At 38.2% G+C, this 17979-nt stretch overlaps 4 protein-coding genes across 4 annotated transcripts; 2 read left to right on the top strand and 2 right to left on the bottom strand.

Moving 5' to 3' along the window:
* Positions 1-2699: 2699 nt before the first annotated feature.
* Positions 2700-3505, bottom strand: ba1l (ba1 globin, like). Its single transcript, XM_027004241.3, has 3 exons — positions 3343-3505; positions 3043-3265; positions 2700-2928 (listed from the first exon to the last, which is right to left on the bottom strand). Exons 1-3 carry the CDS (start codon positions 3432-3434, stop codon positions 2797-2799), a joined length of 447 nt encoding a protein of 148 aa, XP_026860042.1. The 5' UTR covers positions 3435-3505; the 3' UTR covers positions 2700-2796.
* Positions 3506-4537: 1032 nt separating this feature from the next.
* On the top strand, positions 4538-5560 carry LOC118241903 (hemoglobin subunit alpha). The gene is made up of 3 exons (XM_035529416.2): positions 4538-4698; positions 4956-5163; positions 5346-5560. Exons 1-3 carry the CDS (start codon positions 4604-4606, stop codon positions 5472-5474), a joined length of 432 nt encoding a protein of 143 aa, XP_035385309.1. The 5' UTR covers positions 4538-4603; the 3' UTR covers positions 5475-5560.
* Positions 5561-11150: 5590 nt separating this feature from the next.
* On the bottom strand, positions 11151-11956 carry LOC118241900 (hemoglobin subunit beta). Its single transcript, XM_035529413.2, has 3 exons — positions 11794-11956; positions 11494-11716; positions 11151-11379 (listed from the first exon to the last, which is right to left on the bottom strand). Exons 1-3 carry the CDS (start codon positions 11883-11885, stop codon positions 11248-11250), a joined length of 447 nt encoding a protein of 148 aa, XP_035385306.1. The 5' UTR covers positions 11886-11956; the 3' UTR covers positions 11151-11247.
* A 1032-nt stretch (positions 11957-12988) lies between these two features.
* Positions 12989-14011, top strand: LOC113574417 (hemoglobin subunit alpha). The gene is made up of 3 exons (XM_027005376.3): positions 12989-13149; positions 13407-13614; positions 13797-14011. Exons 1-3 carry the CDS (start codon positions 13055-13057, stop codon positions 13923-13925), a joined length of 432 nt encoding a protein of 143 aa, XP_026861177.2. The 5' UTR covers positions 12989-13054; the 3' UTR covers positions 13926-14011.
* The last annotated feature ends 3968 nt before the right edge of the window (positions 14012-17979 follow it).

A 17979-nucleotide genomic window follows, 5' to 3' on the forward strand; every position in this document is an offset into this window, starting at 1 on the left:
GAAATGCATCCCCTTTTAATTCTGGCTACATTGGTGTTATGTTCATGAAACCTAAGAAGCCAGTATACACTGGTCCCAAGTATATACTACTAAAATAACTTTAAGGCTATGGGCAGCACTTCTGCTTGGTTCTCATCTTTATAATTTATTTTGGCATGTAGCCTGAAATGGCTCACCATTAATCTCAGTCTCACTACTGGAGCTCCTCAGGAGTTTGATCTTTTCTTTGTACACAAATATGATCAGTGGTGGAGTGTCAGTAAGCTCTAGTCATCTCCAGACTTGACTACTATAACTTGCACTTTGCAGGCCTTTTCTTTTATAGCATTTCTCCTCTACAAAGCATTCAAAATGCAGCAGCTCATCATTGTCCATTCCTTCCTAAAGTTCTCCCCAGTGAATTCACTGCTGAAATCACTACACTGGTTTCCTGTTCAAGTAAGAATTTCTAATTCTCACATTCCAGGATTTAAAAGATGCTGCCTTTCACTGCTCTGTCCCTCCTTATCATTTAAACATGACCATAGGTCTAGATCATGCTGCTTTAGTTTCTGCACTGTGATGGAAAGGACTTCCCTCTAAACTTTACACTGCTCAATTCCTTTCACCAGGGACTGGAAAATCACATCTTCAGGTAGTACATGGGGAAACTCTTTTCTGCACACATTTGCACTTCATTCTCTTAATATCTTTGCACTTTAAAAAGCAGCATTTAACTAATTGTCAAAACAAATGCTAAATATATGGTATGCTCTTGTCTCTTAGAATATAGATGTGTACGCTAATCCCCTGTATTGTATTGCTTTGGCTTGCATTGTTTTAATGTTTTGAAAGTTGCTCTGGGTAAGAATCTGCTAAAATAAAAATTGTAAATGTAACACATAGGTAGAATACCTCAATCTGTATTTAATTTGTCTTATTTCCTGTGAATCTTGGTTTACCTTTTTGGGTAGGAAAAATTAGTAGTTGCAAAGTTTTGCTGTAGCAAACAAGTGTTTACTATGTATACATTTTTATTGGATTAACATTTAGTGGGTTTCGGGTACCTCTCAGAACCATCACCATAACCATTAGCAGTAGCGCACACTGCATCATCCCTCTTTAAGGAGGGATGGCAAGTCATTAGATTAGAAATGTAAAGATTGATGCAGTGTGCTCTATTGACAGTGCTTAAGGTGATGGTTCTGAGAGGTTTGAGTTAGAAGACCTGGTGTATTTATATCCAGATATGCTGTGACTTTTTTTTTTTTTTGTGAGAAATGGTACCACCATGACTGTGCACAGAAGCCTCCAGTTCATAAGGAATACTTGTGTCCAGCTTGCAAATAAAAAGGAATGAAGCTAGAATGCTCTGAGGTGTTGCTGATTTGTATTGTCTTTCATTTAAAATTGTTGTTTTGCGTGATTGCTGCTGATGTAAAATGGTTGTCTTAACTGCACTTCTGGGGGTTTTTTTTCTTCTAAATTTGCTATAGGTTTCTGGCTTTTTATGAATTGTTTATTTATTCAACTGTAAAATTAAGACTATTACATTTTAGAAATAAAATGTGCAGAAACATTTTTTCAACTATTTTATAGATATCAAATTAATTCAGTCACTTTCTATATTTACGTCATATGTTTTGTGGCCATAACATCAGTATCTACAGAATTAAGAGGGGATACAGATTAACTGCCAGAAAATGTATCTTGTAACTTTCATTCTGTTCCTAGCTCAAAATTATTTTATTGTAGACATGAATAACTAGATTATGCTTACTGCATGTGTTTCATGGTGGTAAAATAGTGTGATGTAAGCCTATATACAGGTGTGATAAAATATTTTCAGTGTTTACTGAAACTTATCACGGGCTCATTATTTTGCTGAGTATAGATCTAAAATAAACGGAGAAACCACCGCATTCGATTGAAAGTCGTAGGCAACAACTCATTCTGTAAATCAGCGATTTCCATCACTGAGTATCAAAATATTAGGCTATTACTGTTGACCATGGATTAGCTCTAACTCTTCTTGTAAGGGTTCAAATGTGAATTTGTAAACAGGTAGAATTTACTTCACTATGTAGCTCATTTTGCAAACTTCAAACAATAATGGCGTCACTCTGTGGAGTAATGCCAACTGAGGGGCATAACATTACCACTTCTGTAGGCGTACTCGGTTGGTGAAAATAATTGTTACAACTTGAAATTTGACCGTAATTTGAGTTAATATGGAGTCGTTAAAGTGAGCGATATTGGAGCACTGGTCAATTAAAAAGGAGAAAGATAAAATCCTTACCCATCAAATGCTTCATTTTCTAAGTACACTTTATGGGAACAACTTGTGTGTAACTGAAAATGCATTTAAATGTTGCCTGGATTCAGATTAAATTACTGACGTTTTAAGGAACGGAAGACATGCACTTTGCTTTTATACAAATAGAATTACCTTACGTGGGTTGCGTGGACGAAGGCAAAACAAGAGTCAACCAAATTTAAGTGCCCGACTTTTTACGATAGTTAAATCGGTTCAATTCATAGTTTTGCATTTAATGCTTTTTATTAAATGAAAATGCAATATACCCAGCATAGAGTAAAAAACATGATTTAGACTGCTGTGTGGAGTACAGTTGAAATAAATAGATCTCATGTCTTGCATATAATTGTAGTCATTTAAAAATAGTTGGCCATTTCGGCGAAATAAACAGCAAACCCAGTAATGTGTTTAAATCGTTTATTCGTTAGCAAGAGTTATCATTTGGTCAACAGCTTGGTGCACGAAGGTGTTCTTACATGGAGCCGTTTTCCTTAATTAGCCTAATGATACTGTTTGCCGAGAGCAGACACAACTTCAGCCAAGAACTTGGCCAAAGCGTGCTGCGTTTCAGCGTTGAAGCCGGAGGGTCCCAGCTTCATGGCCACACATACGGTGAAGCACTCGGCAAGAAGCTGCCAGGGGAAGAAGACGGTCATTAGAACACAGGTGAGAATGAGCAATCATCGTTGATATCCAGTCCTGAAGTAAATGTAGTTTGTTTAAAAAGCCAAACCACTGAAACCTACCCTGAAGTTGTCGGGATCCACGTGGAGTTTTTCAGAGTGGATAGTGCTCAGCGCAGCGTAGGTACCCTTGATGTTGTTCAGGTTCTTCACGCCTTTGTCCAGAGCACCCACGACGACTTTACCGTGCGCCGCCACTTTGGGGTTCCCCATAATGGCCGCGGCGCTGGATATGTTACCAAAGGAAGCGAAGTATCTCTGTGTCCATGGGTATACAATCAGAAGCCTGAAACGAGAGAATCGATTATTCTAAAAGAAGAATTAGGAGTCACAAGAAAATGTTACAAGTGTGTAAACAGTTACCTGGCCAAAGCCTGAGGTCCGATTTCATCTGGACTCAGATGTCCCCACAGGTTAACGATAGCACCACGCTGGGCTTCTGTCAACTCAACCATAGCGACGTTTCAGGAGCTTTTTTTAAGTTGCCTTCTTGAAGACGTTCAGTAGGAATCTCCTGCCCAACACAGAAAATGGGTGCAATTTATTTACTTTTAATGTCTCCTCCCTTCGGAGAGAGCGCCGTTTGATTGGTTAATTTCTCGCCAGACGTCAAGCTTACGTGACTGGACAGCTCAGATGGGATTCTGGCCAACATTCGCATGTTTTTAGTAGTAATCTTGACAATTTTTAAACACGATTAAGATTTCAATCTTTATAAATTATATTGAGCAGAACTGCCACACCTGTATGCAGGATACTTTGTGTCCCACAGAACTTTCAAAGTTCTGAATGTGGAAATCGATATTTTTTGACATTTTCCTTCACTGGTTTCTTTAATGTTTGATATTGATATAATTGTATCTCACAAATACAATGAGTGATCACTTTTTAGGTACCCATTCACGAGATGTTCCGATAAATTATCATCAATGCAGAAGCTGACTGATATGGTTGGGCCTTCTTTCCAGTGTTCTCTTGTCATTTGCTTGCTTTTAAAAAAGGGCAAATGATGTGTGCACATTTGTGTATGTATGTATCTAAACGAGTGTTTTTATTATATTTATTTATTGGTTTGTTTATATTATATTTATATCTATATTATATACAAACAAATACTGCTGTATTTACGTTGTGTAAATTAAAAACATCCACATAAAACTGGTAATTGCACAAGTTTTGGTGTCAGCAGCTGAATTACAGCTTACAGTTGATAAAGACTGAAATGTACTTTTTGAATTGATTTAAAACATTTTAAAAGTTCTGTTTTGGCTTATACTGAGGTTGGAAAAATAGGTTCTACAGCGTGCGGAGTTACAGCATGCTTTGCAAAAAAAAAAAGTAGATGTATTTGCTTATTTCATGGAAATATAACTGATACAGAATCTATCAATTAGAGGAAAATATTCTTATTCGTTATCTAAATGTTGCCAGACTAGACACTGGCACGGTTTTGATTAGGCTGGGTGGAGACCAGCAGTAACGTGCGTCAGAGGTGTGGTTTGGATAGGATGATTGGGTGTGTCCGATTCTAGTTGTATATAAAATGGGACAGAGTCTTCGTCTTATCACGAGCTTTCCTAAATAGATCCAGAGTGTCAGTTGAGAAGAAGACGACGAAATAAAGATGAGTCTCACTGCTAAGGACAAGTCTATCGTCAAGGCCTTCTGGGGCAAAGCGTCCTCCAAGGCCGATGACATCGGGGCTGAAGCTTTTGGCAGGTAACTTGTACTCTGCGCATTCACGTCGACACGGAAAACTAAAAATATAAAGTCTAAGTTTAAAACACACTGCACGACTACCAGTTAGGGTGGTATGTTCGGTTTATTTGAGATTATTTCGAAAATTAAACGCTTTTTATTTTTGCCAATTCGTGTGCGCTGGTTATATAATTGATTTGAATGTATTTTCTAGAAGTATATCTGTAGGCCGTCGTTTGTATGATGTAACTATTTCTAATCTGTGCTGTTTCCATCAGAATGCTCACCGTATACCCCCAGACAAAGACTTACTTCGCCAGTTGGTCCGACCTGAGCCCCGGATCCGCTGCTGTGAAGAAGCACGGAAGAACTATCATGGGCGGAATCGCTGAGGCGGTTGGCCACATTGATGACCTTACTGGCGGTTTGGCCTCGCTCAGTGAACTGCACGCTTTCAAGCTGCGGGTGGACCCTGCTAACTTCAAGGTACTCTAAAACACACGCTACTGTGAAATGTATTTTTCGCGTATTATAATTAATAATAGAGGTAATATTCGTAAACTTTAAGGCGACAATATCCATCCTTAAATATACTTAAAGGCTTTATAGTGCAGATTATAAAAAGTCACCGCTGTAGTTTAAAACATCTGCTTTCGTTTTCATTTCAGATTCTTGCGCACAACCTCATAGTGGTCTTGGCCTTGTTCTTCCCTGCGGATTTCACTCCTGAGGTTCACATGGCTGTTGACAAGTTCTTCCAGAACGTGGCCTGGGCTCTGTCCGAGAAGTACCGCTAAACCGCCCATAGGAGCGGAGTATCCAATGATGCAGTTCTATGCTGACATAAATATGTCTGAATAAAGTCCCATTAATACAGCACAAATGTTTCTTTTGGTTTATTTAAACAAATGAATGAATGAAAAATATCATCTTAAAGGGAAAAAGTTTGTGGGATACTTAACGTCTTTGATTTCACGGGGTTAAATCTATTCCAACATTGGTATTGACCACTAAATTTCTGAATGTAGCAGAATGTACCATTTTTAAGTAAGTACTAGGTTTAGTCACACTTTTTCCATGAGTACTTATTTAATCTCTAATCTTTATATGAGCGCAAACATATGGTATGCAAATAAAAATTCATTATAATGCCCTGAAAAGGGAAAGAGATTATACTGAATATAATAAATGAGATCAGGTTTCAGATAACAATTGAATACCTGACATTATTTGCCGACTTCTGGAAGCAACGAAAAGGTATGCTCAGGGCACCAATAGGTCACTGACACATAACGCATCGATTTCTCCTCTGCAGTTCAACGCCAAACTGTTAATTATTTTAATGTACTTCCTGTAAGAGTTCGACGTATTGGGTATTTTTGTTCGTCCACGGTCTTTCCTGAAGTATTGAAGCAAGGTGTCCTGAAGTATTGTCTTTGTGGTTACACAGACGCAAGATTAACTGTCAAATGGAGCTGACATAAAGTAAAACAGAAATGCGTTTGTAAAATCTTTAAACTTGCTGGATGAGGACTCCGTTTGTGTCATAAAGGTGCTTTGAAAATGGTCCTATCAACGCCAGAAAACGTCTAACTGTGCAAATGCGGAACGAGACTTCGCAATGATCGACAGTCACCGTTAGATTTAAACAGAAAAAAACATTAAGGAATGCTTGACAGGTGACGCTAATAAATGGGACTAGGGACGTACACGGGGATTATAGGGGGTGCGGACTAGAAGCCACAGACGTGACATTAATCAATGCATTTTTGCTGCAGATAAATATAATAAAATAATTTCACGGTGATTCTGGCACTGTGTAAATTCTGAGGTTTCAAATCATTTTAACAAGATACCAAACTAGGTGACGTACAGAGCGGTAGACGTATATGATTCCGAAATTACCAAGAATTCTGTATAGCTGCAATATTATAATAATAATTATAATATTATTATTTTATAATATTTGTAAATAATATTTTATTACTGATACTTCCTCAGATCCACACATATTCAAATACTTCACTTCACATCGGCTCTTTTATAAGCCTATTGTCACGAATAGTCCTTCCCAGCTTCCGTCTTCCATGTTCTCTCTGTCTTGCGTATTTTTAGTTCCATGGCATAGATTCGTTTTCTTCGCCCATCGTTTGATTGCTCACGCCTGTCCCTCGTTTCTACCTTGTTAAGTTCATGTATTTAAACCCTGTCGTGGGTCCTGTGTCTTGTCTGTTCATTGTTTATTTGAATGCTTGCGTTTATATGTTTGGTAGAAGTCTGAAAGCCCGTTTTTGTTTCAAAGCCTTCGTTTGTTATCCTAGCCTCTGTTATATCCTCTGTATCCTCGTACGCTCCGTGTAGGCTCTATGACCCTGGACTGCCCTAACGACTCTGATTTTGGATTTGCCCATAATAAATCTCTCTCTCCTCCGCATATGCGTCCGTCTTGCTTTTTCTTGAGTGTATTGCAAAATCCATTAATGTAGTAAGGTACCTTTCGGGTCCTTTTAATATGTTTCGTCGTTTTTTATGTTATACATGTGCGCTCACCAGGAAAAATTCTTATAGGCTATGTATGACATCTTAATAATAATGTGAATCTGATTTTGATTTTGGAAATACACAATACATGACAGAATTATTATACTGGACCTATGGCGCTTTGTCGGAATATTCTGATTTAAAAAGTCTTCTGTGATGGGAGATAATGGATGCGTCTGCTTTAAAATTTTGCCCAATATAGGAGTTTTACATCCAAGATGAACTGCACAGCACTTGGGTGAGTGAGTGCTGCACGCTGGGGCGTAATTTTAAAAGAAGATCTTTATCCGATTTCTTCACTTCCGCAACGTTATCACCAAAATGAAAACAAGGTTTTTCCATCGATTTTTAGGACATAACACGACAACAGCTTGGCGTCAGTGACTGGGTGCTTGAACCTCAGTAATCTCAGATGTATCGTCAACAAACACGCAAAAGATACTTTCACCAACTTTTACTTCAGATGTATAAACTCATATGAAACAAATACCATGTCCACGAACAACAAAAAATCGTATAAACATTGAAAAAATCCCGTGTACGAAAAAGAGATAGAAAGTCAATGCGCACGGAGCGAGCCAGCGGACAGGAAGCCCTAATGCTCGAATTAATTTCTTTGTTAGGAAGTTCGAAAATGTGGAATTAATTGTTAAGTAAATTTGCCTGTTTCTTTTGAGGGGAAAAATAACCAAAATCTTCCAAAAAAATAGTCAGATTATGTTTTATACATGAGGAGTTTCAAGAATATATGTTTATCGCTTAAACAACCCCTTTCTGTTACTTCGCCTTTAATACTGAAATATGATAAATGCGGTCTGATATGCATGGCCGCCTGTATTGCGTCTCAGTTAAAAAGCATCAGGCACTAAAACGCTCCTGAGAATCCAAAGGCGGGGCTAAACTTCTGTAGATCGAATAGGCGGAGATATGTAAATGAGAGTATTCTCGACAGTAGAAAACAGTGATTTCAAAATGGGCAGTTTTTGCATCTTAGATGCCATATACACACTGCATAGACTTGGTAAACTAACAATATTTACATAGTATCTCACATTTCTTCAAAAACACACTTTTTTCTTTTTTTCTTTTTTTTTACATTTGCATTTACCTTTATGGCATTTAACAGACACTCAGAGCAACTTACAAAAGTGTTATGTCATAAGAGAATGTATCAGAAAATACAAATAGGTTTGGAGTCCAAATACAACTGAACAAAGATAACATTAGATACAGGAGTCAGTGCTGATAAGTGCAATGCCAAACATATAAGCACGGATACACAGTAGTGCAATTCAAGACACTTCAAGACATTAACATGTTTTAATAATTAGCAGAATTAGTGGTCATTTAATACTGTAAAAATAGATGAGTATTTAGTCTGTGTTTGAAGACAGCAAGGGAATCTGCTGTGCAGACAGCCAGTGGTTCCACCATCTGAGAACCAGGACAGAGAAGAGTCTTACTCGAGGCTCAACATACTAGAGGTGTGGATCGAGGTTTGACTATTGTCATCATTTAGAAAGGGGCATGTCCATTCTTGCCATTCTAAGTGAGTATCAGTGTTTTAAATCTCCTGTGTGCAGGTACTGGAAGACAGTGAAGGGAACATCCATCCGTAACTATATGCCCCACGCCGCTCTGGTCTCATGTGGATTTCCTGATCTCATGAGAACTACACCATATAACTTCACCATATAACTTTCTATATTTTATTTTCTTAATTTACATCTACACAAAAATAAATGCATTTTCTTTTAACACAATCTTCTGCTAGCTAAAATATTCATTTTGGAAGAACTTATATAAGTTCTTTAAAATGTGACTAAATTTAAAAACAATTTCACATTCAATTAAAAGGACTTTTCTTCACTATGTCAAAGACCTTGTTTTTTATTATATCATGTCCTTAAACCTATCAGATTTCTTAACAATCTTCCACTCCTAGTGGTCAGCTGGTTCTCCATAGGTTGTTCAACAGAAACAATCTCTATGATTATTTGTCATGTCTCCCCTCAAGCAGGTAATCTGCATTACATAGAATGCAGTTTTAAGAGTAAGCTACCTTGCAGGACCAAATAAGAACACAAAGATGAGAGGTCACAATATCCCACCCGAGGAGCCCTGAATGCAACAACCATTCAGGTAGTTCTCTGTAAGCACATATATATGCTTGCCATGTTAGCCTGCACAGTGACCACTGTAATAAGGATGTGCTGTCTATCTGATAAGGTTTTGGGTTTTTTTCAGGCACAGGAATTTGAATTTAATGCTGTAGAGTCAATGTCAATGAAACAATCATCTTTAGATGTTCTTCTGGATCTATAAAGATGGCCTCTGCTTGATTCAAATGTGCCATGGTTCTGTAGTGAAGCCTGATTACAGTATATGATGTCACCTCAGTGTCGTGCCTGACCAAATCTCTCCTGAGGGTCTACACTTGATGGACAAGTTTTTAAATATCTCTTCTAATCTCTCTTTCTGTCTTGCACAAGCATTTGCACAAATTTGCTAAGTCCAGCATCTGTGGAGCAAAATTGAACATACAAATTCACAGAAATTATGCAGAAACGCAGAAACGATATCAAAGTCTGTGTTGCTGAGATAGTTAAAATTTTCACTGACAACACACACCTCTTATTAGTTGGCTGGGTTGTTGTCAATGTATTACTGCAATTGTGCATGCTTCTCAGATCAATTCAGCAGAAGCACCTATGCAAAATATCAGCTGTATTAGTATCAGTTTTAATAAGTAAATATAGTGCATACATATTGCTGTAGTCACTGTATCATAACAAAGAAGCCAGTACATTCTAGTTCAACCGTTGTATTTATTCAGAAACGCTGCATATCCTCCATATCATTCAAAATTCACTCCTCTCACAATGCCCCTCAACCGTCACACATCGTTTTCTCACGTGATGTTTACTACAACATATAGCTACACTACAAATATAGTAAATAAGTAAATATGGTGCTTAAAGTTCAATTTTGCATGTGTACACGTCATTGACAGAGAAAAATACCAACAAAGGATTCAGATATGAAATCAAATGGAAGGGGCAAAAAGTTGAGGAGAAGATCCAGATATATTCAGCATGTGGGGGGAGAGGGGCTGTCCACATCTGGCATTAACATACGTTTTGAGTGTTCCAGTCACAAAGGTATAACCGTTACACTTGACATTTTGAATGCATGGCGAATGATTACTTGTGATCGCATTTCTAACATAATTTTCGTTTAAGGAAGTGCCGGGCACATTTAGCTATCGTGTCCCGCGAATCGCTTGCACTGAGTTATACTTTTATCCGTTAGCCTAGCTTGCTTACCTACATGCAGAGTGATCCCCAAACATGCGCGCAATTATGTATTTTCCGGCTAGTGCGCGGATGATATGGGCGGCTGTCGAAATGCATCATCGATCACAATACAGACGTAATGTGGCCTGATGCGTCCTAGACCACTTCCAAAAGTGTTTTGAGTGACTGAATTACATTGCGCGTCCGATGTGTTAGTAGCGACGTAGGCTCCGTTAAAGCCAGGTGTGAACAGAGATAACGAGCGCGAGCTCATTTTGGTTCACTTTCTGAAATTCTTAGTTATTTTTTCAAATTGTTCTTCACATTATGAAATAGCAATTATACTGTATGTTTCAGATATTCTGTGCTTATTCCGTTTTAAACCCGGTCACCTCCAACCAAATTGAAATGCGCAGCTTTTTACGCCAATTAAATCGGTTCAATTCATAGTTTTAAATGTAATGCTTTTTATTAAATGAAAATGCAATACACCCAGCATATAGAGCAAAAACGAACAAATGATTTAGACTGCTGTGTGGAGTACAGTTGAAATAAATAGATCTCATGTCTTGCATATAATTGTAGTCATTTAAAAGTAGTTGGCCATTTCGGCGAAATAAACAGCAAACCCAGTAATGTGTTTAAATCGTTTATTCGTTAGCAAGAGTTATCATTTGGTCAACAGCTTGGTGCACGAAGGTGTTCTTACATGGAGCCGTTTTCCTTAATTAGCCTAATGATACTGTTTGCCGAGAGCAGACACAACTTCAGCCAAGAACTTGGCCAAAGCGTGCTGCGTTTCAGCGTTGAAGCCGGAGGGTCCCAGCTTCATGGCCACACATACGGTGAAGCACTCGGCAAGAAGCTGCCAGGGGAAGAAGACGGTCATTAGAACACAGGTGAGAATGAGCAATCATCGTTGATATCCAGTCCTGAAGTAAATGTAGTTTGTTTAAAAAGCCAAACCACTGAAACCTACCCTGAAGTTGTCGGGATCCACGTGGAGTTTTTCAGAGTGGATAGTGCTCAGCGCAGCGTAGGTACCCTTGATGTTGTTCAGGTTCTTCACGCCTTTGTCCAGAGCACCCACGACGACTTTACCGTGCGCCGCCACTTTGGGGTTCCCCATAATGGCCGCGGCGCTGGATATGTTACCAAAGGAAGCGAAGTATCTCTGTGTCCATGGGTATACAATCAGAAGCCTGAAACGAGAGAATCGATTATTCTAAAAGAAGAATTAGGAGTCACAAGAAAATGTTACAAGTGTGTAAACAGTTACCTGGCCAAAGCCTGAGGTCCGATTTCATCTGGACTCAGATGTCCCCACAGGTTAACGATAGCACCACGCTGGGCTTCTGTCAACTCAACCATAGCGACGTTTCAGGAGCTTTTTTTAAGTTGCCTTCTTGAAGACGTTCAGTAGGAATCTCCTGCCCAACACAGAAAATGGGTGCAATTTATTTACTTTTAATGTCTCCTCCCTTCGGAGAGAGCGCCGTTTGATTGGTTAATTTCTCGCCAGACGTCAAGCTTACGTGACTGGACAGCTCAGATGGGATTCTGGCCAACATTCGCATGTTTTTAGTAGTAATCTTGACAATTTTTAAACACGATTAAGATTTCAATCTTTATAAATTATATTGAGCAGAACTGCCACACCTGTATGCAGGATACTTTGTGTCCCACAGAACTTTCAAAGTTCTGAATGTGGAAATCGATATTTTTTGACATTTTCCTTCACTGGTTTCTTTAATGTTTGATATTGATATAATTGTATCTCACAAATACAATGAGTGATCACTTTTTAGGTACCCATTCACGAGATGTTCCGATAAATTATCATCAATGCAGAAGCTGACTGATATGGTTGGGCCTTCTTTCCAGTGTTCTCTTGTCATTTGCTTGCTTTTAAAAAAGGGCAAATGATGTGTGCACATTTGTGTATGTATGTATCTAAACGAGTGTTTTTATTATATTTATTTATTGGTTTGTTTATATTATATTTATATCTATATTATATACAAACAAATACTGCTGTATTTACGTTGTGTAAATTAAAAACATCCACATAAAACTGGTAATTGCACAAGTTTTGGTGTCAGCAGCTGAATTACAGCTTACAGTTGATAAAGACTGAAATGTACTTTTTGAATTGATTTAAAACATTTTAAAAGTTCTGTTTTGGCTTATACTGAGGTTGGAAAAATAGGTTCTACAGCGTGCGGAGTTACAGCATGCTTTGCAAAAAAAAAAAGTAGATGTATTTGCTTATTTCATGGAAATATAACTGATACAGAATCTATCAATTAGAGGAAAATATTCTTATTCGTTATCTAAATGTTGCCAGACTAGACACTGGCACGGTTTTGATTAGGCTGGGTGGAGACCAGCAGTAACGTGCGTCAGAGGTGTGGTTTGGATAGGATGATTGGGTGTGTCCGATTCTAGTTGTATATAAAATGGGACAGAGTCTTCGTCTTATCACGAGCTTTCCTAAATAGATCCAGAGTGTCAGTTGAGAAGAAGACGACGAAATAAAGATGAGTCTCACTGCTAAGGACAAGTCTATCGTCAAGGCCTTCTGGGGCAAAGCGTCCTCCAAGGCCGATGACATCGGGGCTGAAGCTTTTGGCAGGTAACTTGTACTCTGCGCATTCACGTCGACACGGAAAACTAAAAATATAAAGTCTAAGTTTAAAACACACTGCACGACTACCAGTTAGGGTGGTATGTTCGGTTTATTTGAGATTATTTCGAAAATTAAACGCTTTTTATTTTTGCCAATTCGTGTGCGCTGGTTATATAATTGATTTGAATGTATTTTCTAGAAGTATATCTGTAGGCCGTCGTTTGTATGATGTAACTATTTCTAATCTGTGCTGTTTCCATCAGAATGCTCACCGTATACCCCCAGACAAAGACTTACTTCGCCAGTTGGTCCGACCTGAGCCCCGGATCCGCTGCTGTGAAGAAGCACGGAAGAACTATCATGGGCGGAATCGCTGAGGCGGTTGGCCACATTGATGACCTTACTGGCGGTTTGGCCTCGCTCAGTGAACTGCACGCTTTCAAGCTGCGGGTGGACCCTGCTAACTTCAAGGTACTCTAAAACACACGCTACTGTGAAATGTATTTTTCGCGTATTATAATTAATAATAGAGGTAATATTCGTAAACTTTAAGGCGACAATATCCATCCTTAAATATACTTAAAGGCTTTATAGTGCAGATTATAAAAAGTCACCGCTGTAGTTTAAAACATCTGCTTTCGTTTTCATTTCAGATTCTTGCGCACAACCTCATAGTGGTCTTGGCCTTGTTCTTCCCTGCGGATTTCACTCCTGAGGTTCACATGGCTGTTGACAAGTTCTTCCAGAACGTGGCCTGGGCTCTGTCCGAGAAGTACCGCTAAACCGCCCATAGGAGCGGAGTATCCAATGATGCAGTTCTATGCTGACATAAATATGTCTGAATAAAGTCCCATTAATACAGCACAAATGTTTCTTTTGGTTTATTTAAACAAATGAATGAATGAAAAATATCATCTTAAAGGGAAAAAGTTTGTGGGATACTTAACGTCTTTGATTTCACGGGGTTAAATCTATTCCAACATTGGTATTGACCACTAAATTTCTGAATGTAGCAGAATGTACCATTTTTAAGTAAGTACTAGGTTTAGTCACACTTTTTCCATGAGTACTTATTTAATCTCTAATCTTTATATGAGCGCAAACATATGGTATGCAAATAAAAATTCATTATAATGCCCTGAAAAGGGAAAGAGATTATACTGAATATAATAAATGAGATCAGGTTTCAGATAACAATTGAATACCTGACATTATTTGCCGACTTCTGGAAGCAACGAAAAGGTATGCTCAGGGCACCAATAGGTCACTGACACATAACGCATCGATTTCTCCTCTGCAGTTCAACGCCAAACTGTTAATTATTTTAATGTACTTCCTGTAAGAGTTCGACGTATTGGGTATTTTTGTTCGTCCACGGTCTTTCCTGAAGTATTGAAGCAAGGTGTCCTGAAGTATTGTCTTTGTGGTTACACAGACGCAAGATTAACTGTCAAATGGAGCTGACATAAAGTAAAACAGAAATGCGTTTGTAAAATCTTTAAACTTGCTGGATGAGGACTCCGTTTGTGTCATAAAGGTGCTTTGAAAATGGTCCTATCAACGCCAGAAAACGTCTAACTGTGCAAATGCGGAACGAGACTTCGCAATGATCGACAGTCACCGTTAGATTTAAACAGAAAAAAACATTAAGGAATGCTTGACAGGTGACGCTAATAAATGGGACTAGGGACGGACACGGGGATTATAGGGGGTGCGGACTAGAAGCCACAGACGTGACATTAATCAATGCATTTTTGCTGCAGATAAATATAATAAAATAATTTCACGGTGATTCTGGCACTGTGTAAATTCTGAGGTTTCAAATCATTTTAACAAGATACCAAACTAGGTGACGTACAGAGCGGTAGACGTATATGATTCCGAAATTACCAAGAATTCTGTATAGCTGCAATATTATAATAATAATTATAATATTATTATTTTATAATATTTGTAAATAATATTTTATTACTGATACTTCCTCAGATCCACACATATTCAAATACTTCACTTCACATCGGCTCTTTTATAAGCCTATTGTCACGAATAGTCCTTCCCAGCTTCCGTCTTCCATGTTCTCTCTGTCTTGCGTATTTTTAGTTCCATGGCATAGATTCGTTTTCTTCGCCCATCGTTTGATTGCTCACGCCTGTCCCTCGTTTCTACCTTGTTAAGTTCATGTATTTAAACCCTGTCGTGGGTCCTGTGTCTTGTCTGTTCATTGTTTATTTGAATGCTTGCGTTTATATGTTTGGTAGAAGTCTGAAAGCCCGTTTTTGTTTCAAAGCCTTCGTTTGTTATCCTAGCCTCTGTTATATCCTCTGTATCCTCGTACGCTCCGTGTAGGCTCTATGACCCTGGACTGCCCTAACGACTCTGATTTTGGATTTGCCCATAATAAATCTCTCTCTCCTCCGCATATGCGTCCGTCTTGCTTTTTCTTGAGTGTATTGCAAAATCCATTAATGTAGTAAGGTACCTTTCGGGTCCTTTTAATATGTTTCGTCGTTTTTTATGTTATACATGTGCGCTCACCAGGAAAAATTCTTATAGGCTATGTATGACATCTTAATAATAATGTGAATCTGATTTTGATTTTGGAAATACACAATACATGACAGAATTATTATACTGGACCTATGGCGCTTTGTCGGAATATTCTGATTTAAAAAGTCTTCTGTGATGGGAGATAATGGATGCGTCTGCTTTAAAATTTTGCCCAATATAGGAGTTTTACATCCAAGATGAACTGCACAGCACTTGGGTGAGTGAGTGCTGCACGCTGGGGCGTAATTTTAAAAGAAGATCTTTATCCGATTTCTTCACTTCCGCAACGTTATCACCAAAATGAAAACAAGGTTTTTCCATCGATTTTTAGGACATAACACGACAACAGCTTGGCGTCAGTGACTGGGTGCTTGAACCTCAGTAATCTCAGATGTATCGTCAACAAACACGCAAAAGATACTTTCACCAACTTTTACTTCAGATGTATAAACTCATATGAAACAAATACCATGTCCACGAACAACAAAAAATCGTATAAACATTGAAAAAATCCCGTGTACGAAAAAGAGATAGAAAGTCAATGCGCACGGAGCGAGCCAGCGGACAGGAAGCCCTAATGCTCGAATTAATTTCTTTGTTAGGAAGTTCGAAAATGTGGAATTAATTGTTAAGTAAATTTGCCTGTTTCTTTTGAGGGGAAAAATAACCAAAATCTTCCAAAAAAATAGTCAGATTATGTTTTATACATGAGGAGTTTCAAGAATATATGTTTATCGCTTAAACAACCCCTTTCTGTTACTTCGCCTTTAATACTGAAATATGATAAATGCGGTCTGATATGCATGGCCGCCTGTATTGCGTCTCAGTTAAAAAGCATCAGGCACTAAAACGCTCCTGAGAATCCAAAGGCGGGGCTAAACTTCTGTAGATCGAATAGGCGGAGATATGTAAATGAGAGTATTCTCGACAGTAGAAAACAGTGATTTCAAAATGGGCAGTTTTTGCATCTTAGATGCCATATACACACTGCATAGACTTGGTAAACTAACAATATTTACATAGTATCTCACATTTCTTCAAAAACACACTTTTTTCTTTTTTTCTTTTTTTTTACATTTGCATTTACCTTTATGGCATTTAACAGACACTCAGAGCAACTTACAAAAGTGTTATGTCATAAGAGAATGTATCAGAAAATACAAATAGGTTGGAGTCCAAATACAACTGAACAAAGATAACATTAGATACAGGAGTCAGTGCTGATAAGTGCAATGCCAAACATATAAGCACGGATACACAGTAGTGCAATTCAAGACACTTCAAGACATTAACATGTTTTAATAATTAGCAGAATTAGTGGTCATTTAATACTGTAAAAATAGATGAGTATTTAGTCTGTGTTTGAAGACAGCAAGGGAATCTGCTGTGCAGACAGCCAGTGGTTCCACCATCTGAGAACCAGGACAGAGAAGAGTCTTACTCGAGGCTCAACATACTAGAGGTGTGGATCGAGGTTTGACTATTGTCATCATTTAGAAAGGGGCATGTCCATTCTTGCCATTCTAAGTGAGTATCAGTGTTTTAAATCTCCTGTGTGCAGGTACTGGAAGACAGTGAAGGGAACATCCATCCGTAACTATATGCCCCACGCCGCTCTGGTCTCATGTGGATTTCCTGATCTCATGAGAACTACACCATATAACTTCACCATATAACTTTCTATATTTTATTTTCTTAATTTACATCTACACAAAAATAAATGCATTTTCTTTTAACACAATCTTCTGCTAGCTAAAATATTCATTTTGGAAGAACTTATATAAGTTCTTTAAAATGTGACTAAATTTAAAAACAATTTCACATTCAATTAAAAGGACTTTTCTTCACTATGTCAAAGACCTTGTTTTTTATTATATCATGTCCTTAAACCTATCAGATTTCTTAACAATCTTCCACTCCTAGTGGTCAGCTGGTTCTCCATAGGTTGTTCAACAGAAACAATCTCTATGATTATTTGTCATGTCTCCCCTCAAGCAGGTAATCTGCATTACATAGAATGCAGTTTTAAGAGTAAGCTACCTTGCAGGACCAAATAAGAACACAAAGATGAGAGGTCACAATATCCCACCCGAGGAGCCCTGAATGCAACAACCATTCAGGTAGTTCTCTGTAAGCACATATATATGCTTGCCATGTTAGCCTGCACAGTGACCACTGTAATAAGGATGTGCTGTCTATCTGATAAGGTTTTGGGTTTTTTTCAGGCACAGGAATTTGAATTTAATGCTGTAGAGTCAATGTCAATGAAACAATCATCTTTAGATGTTC

Source organism: Electrophorus electricus, chromosome 2 (assembly GCF_041902795.1).
Source record: "Electrophorus electricus isolate QZ-2024a chromosome 2, ASM4190279v1, whole genome shotgun sequence".
NCBI lineage: Eukaryota > Metazoa > Chordata > Actinopteri > Gymnotiformes > Gymnotidae > Electrophorus > Electrophorus electricus.

Excerpts from the sequence above, each read along its gene's own strand:
- ba1l (XM_027004241.3), bottom strand. The coding sequence starts at position 3,434 with ATGGTTGAGTTGACAGAAGCCCAGCGTGGTGCTATCGTTAACCTGTGG. Across the intron at positions 3,266-3,342 it reads GGACCTCAGGCTTTGGCCAG|GCTTCTGATTGTATACCCAT; the intron begins GTAACTGTTTAC and ends CTCTCGTTTCAG. Across the intron at positions 2,929-3,042 it reads TGGATCCCGACAACTTCAGG|CTTCTTGCCGAGTGCTTCAC; the intron begins GTAGGTTTCAGT and ends TTCCCCTGGCAG.
- LOC118241903 (XM_035529416.2), top strand. The coding sequence starts at position 4,604 with ATGAGTCTCACTGCTAAGGACAAGTCTATCGTCAAGGCCTTCTGGGGC. Across the intron at positions 4,699-4,955 it reads GGGGCTGAAGCTTTTGGCAG|AATGCTCACCGTATACCCCC; the intron begins GTAACTTGTACT and ends TGTTTCCATCAG. Across the intron at positions 5,164-5,345 it reads TGGACCCTGCTAACTTCAAG|ATTCTTGCGCACAACCTCAT; the intron begins GTACTCTAAAAC and ends TTTTCATTTCAG.
- LOC118241900 (XM_035529413.2), bottom strand. The coding sequence starts at position 11,885 with ATGGTTGAGTTGACAGAAGCCCAGCGTGGTGCTATCGTTAACCTGTGG. Across the intron at positions 11,717-11,793 it reads GGACCTCAGGCTTTGGCCAG|GCTTCTGATTGTATACCCAT; the intron begins GTAACTGTTTAC and ends CTCTCGTTTCAG. Across the intron at positions 11,380-11,493 it reads TGGATCCCGACAACTTCAGG|CTTCTTGCCGAGTGCTTCAC; the intron begins GTAGGTTTCAGT and ends TTCCCCTGGCAG.
- LOC113574417 (XM_027005376.3), top strand. The coding sequence starts at position 13,055 with ATGAGTCTCACTGCTAAGGACAAGTCTATCGTCAAGGCCTTCTGGGGC. Across the intron at positions 13,150-13,406 it reads GGGGCTGAAGCTTTTGGCAG|AATGCTCACCGTATACCCCC; the intron begins GTAACTTGTACT and ends TGTTTCCATCAG. Across the intron at positions 13,615-13,796 it reads TGGACCCTGCTAACTTCAAG|ATTCTTGCGCACAACCTCAT; the intron begins GTACTCTAAAAC and ends TTTTCATTTCAG.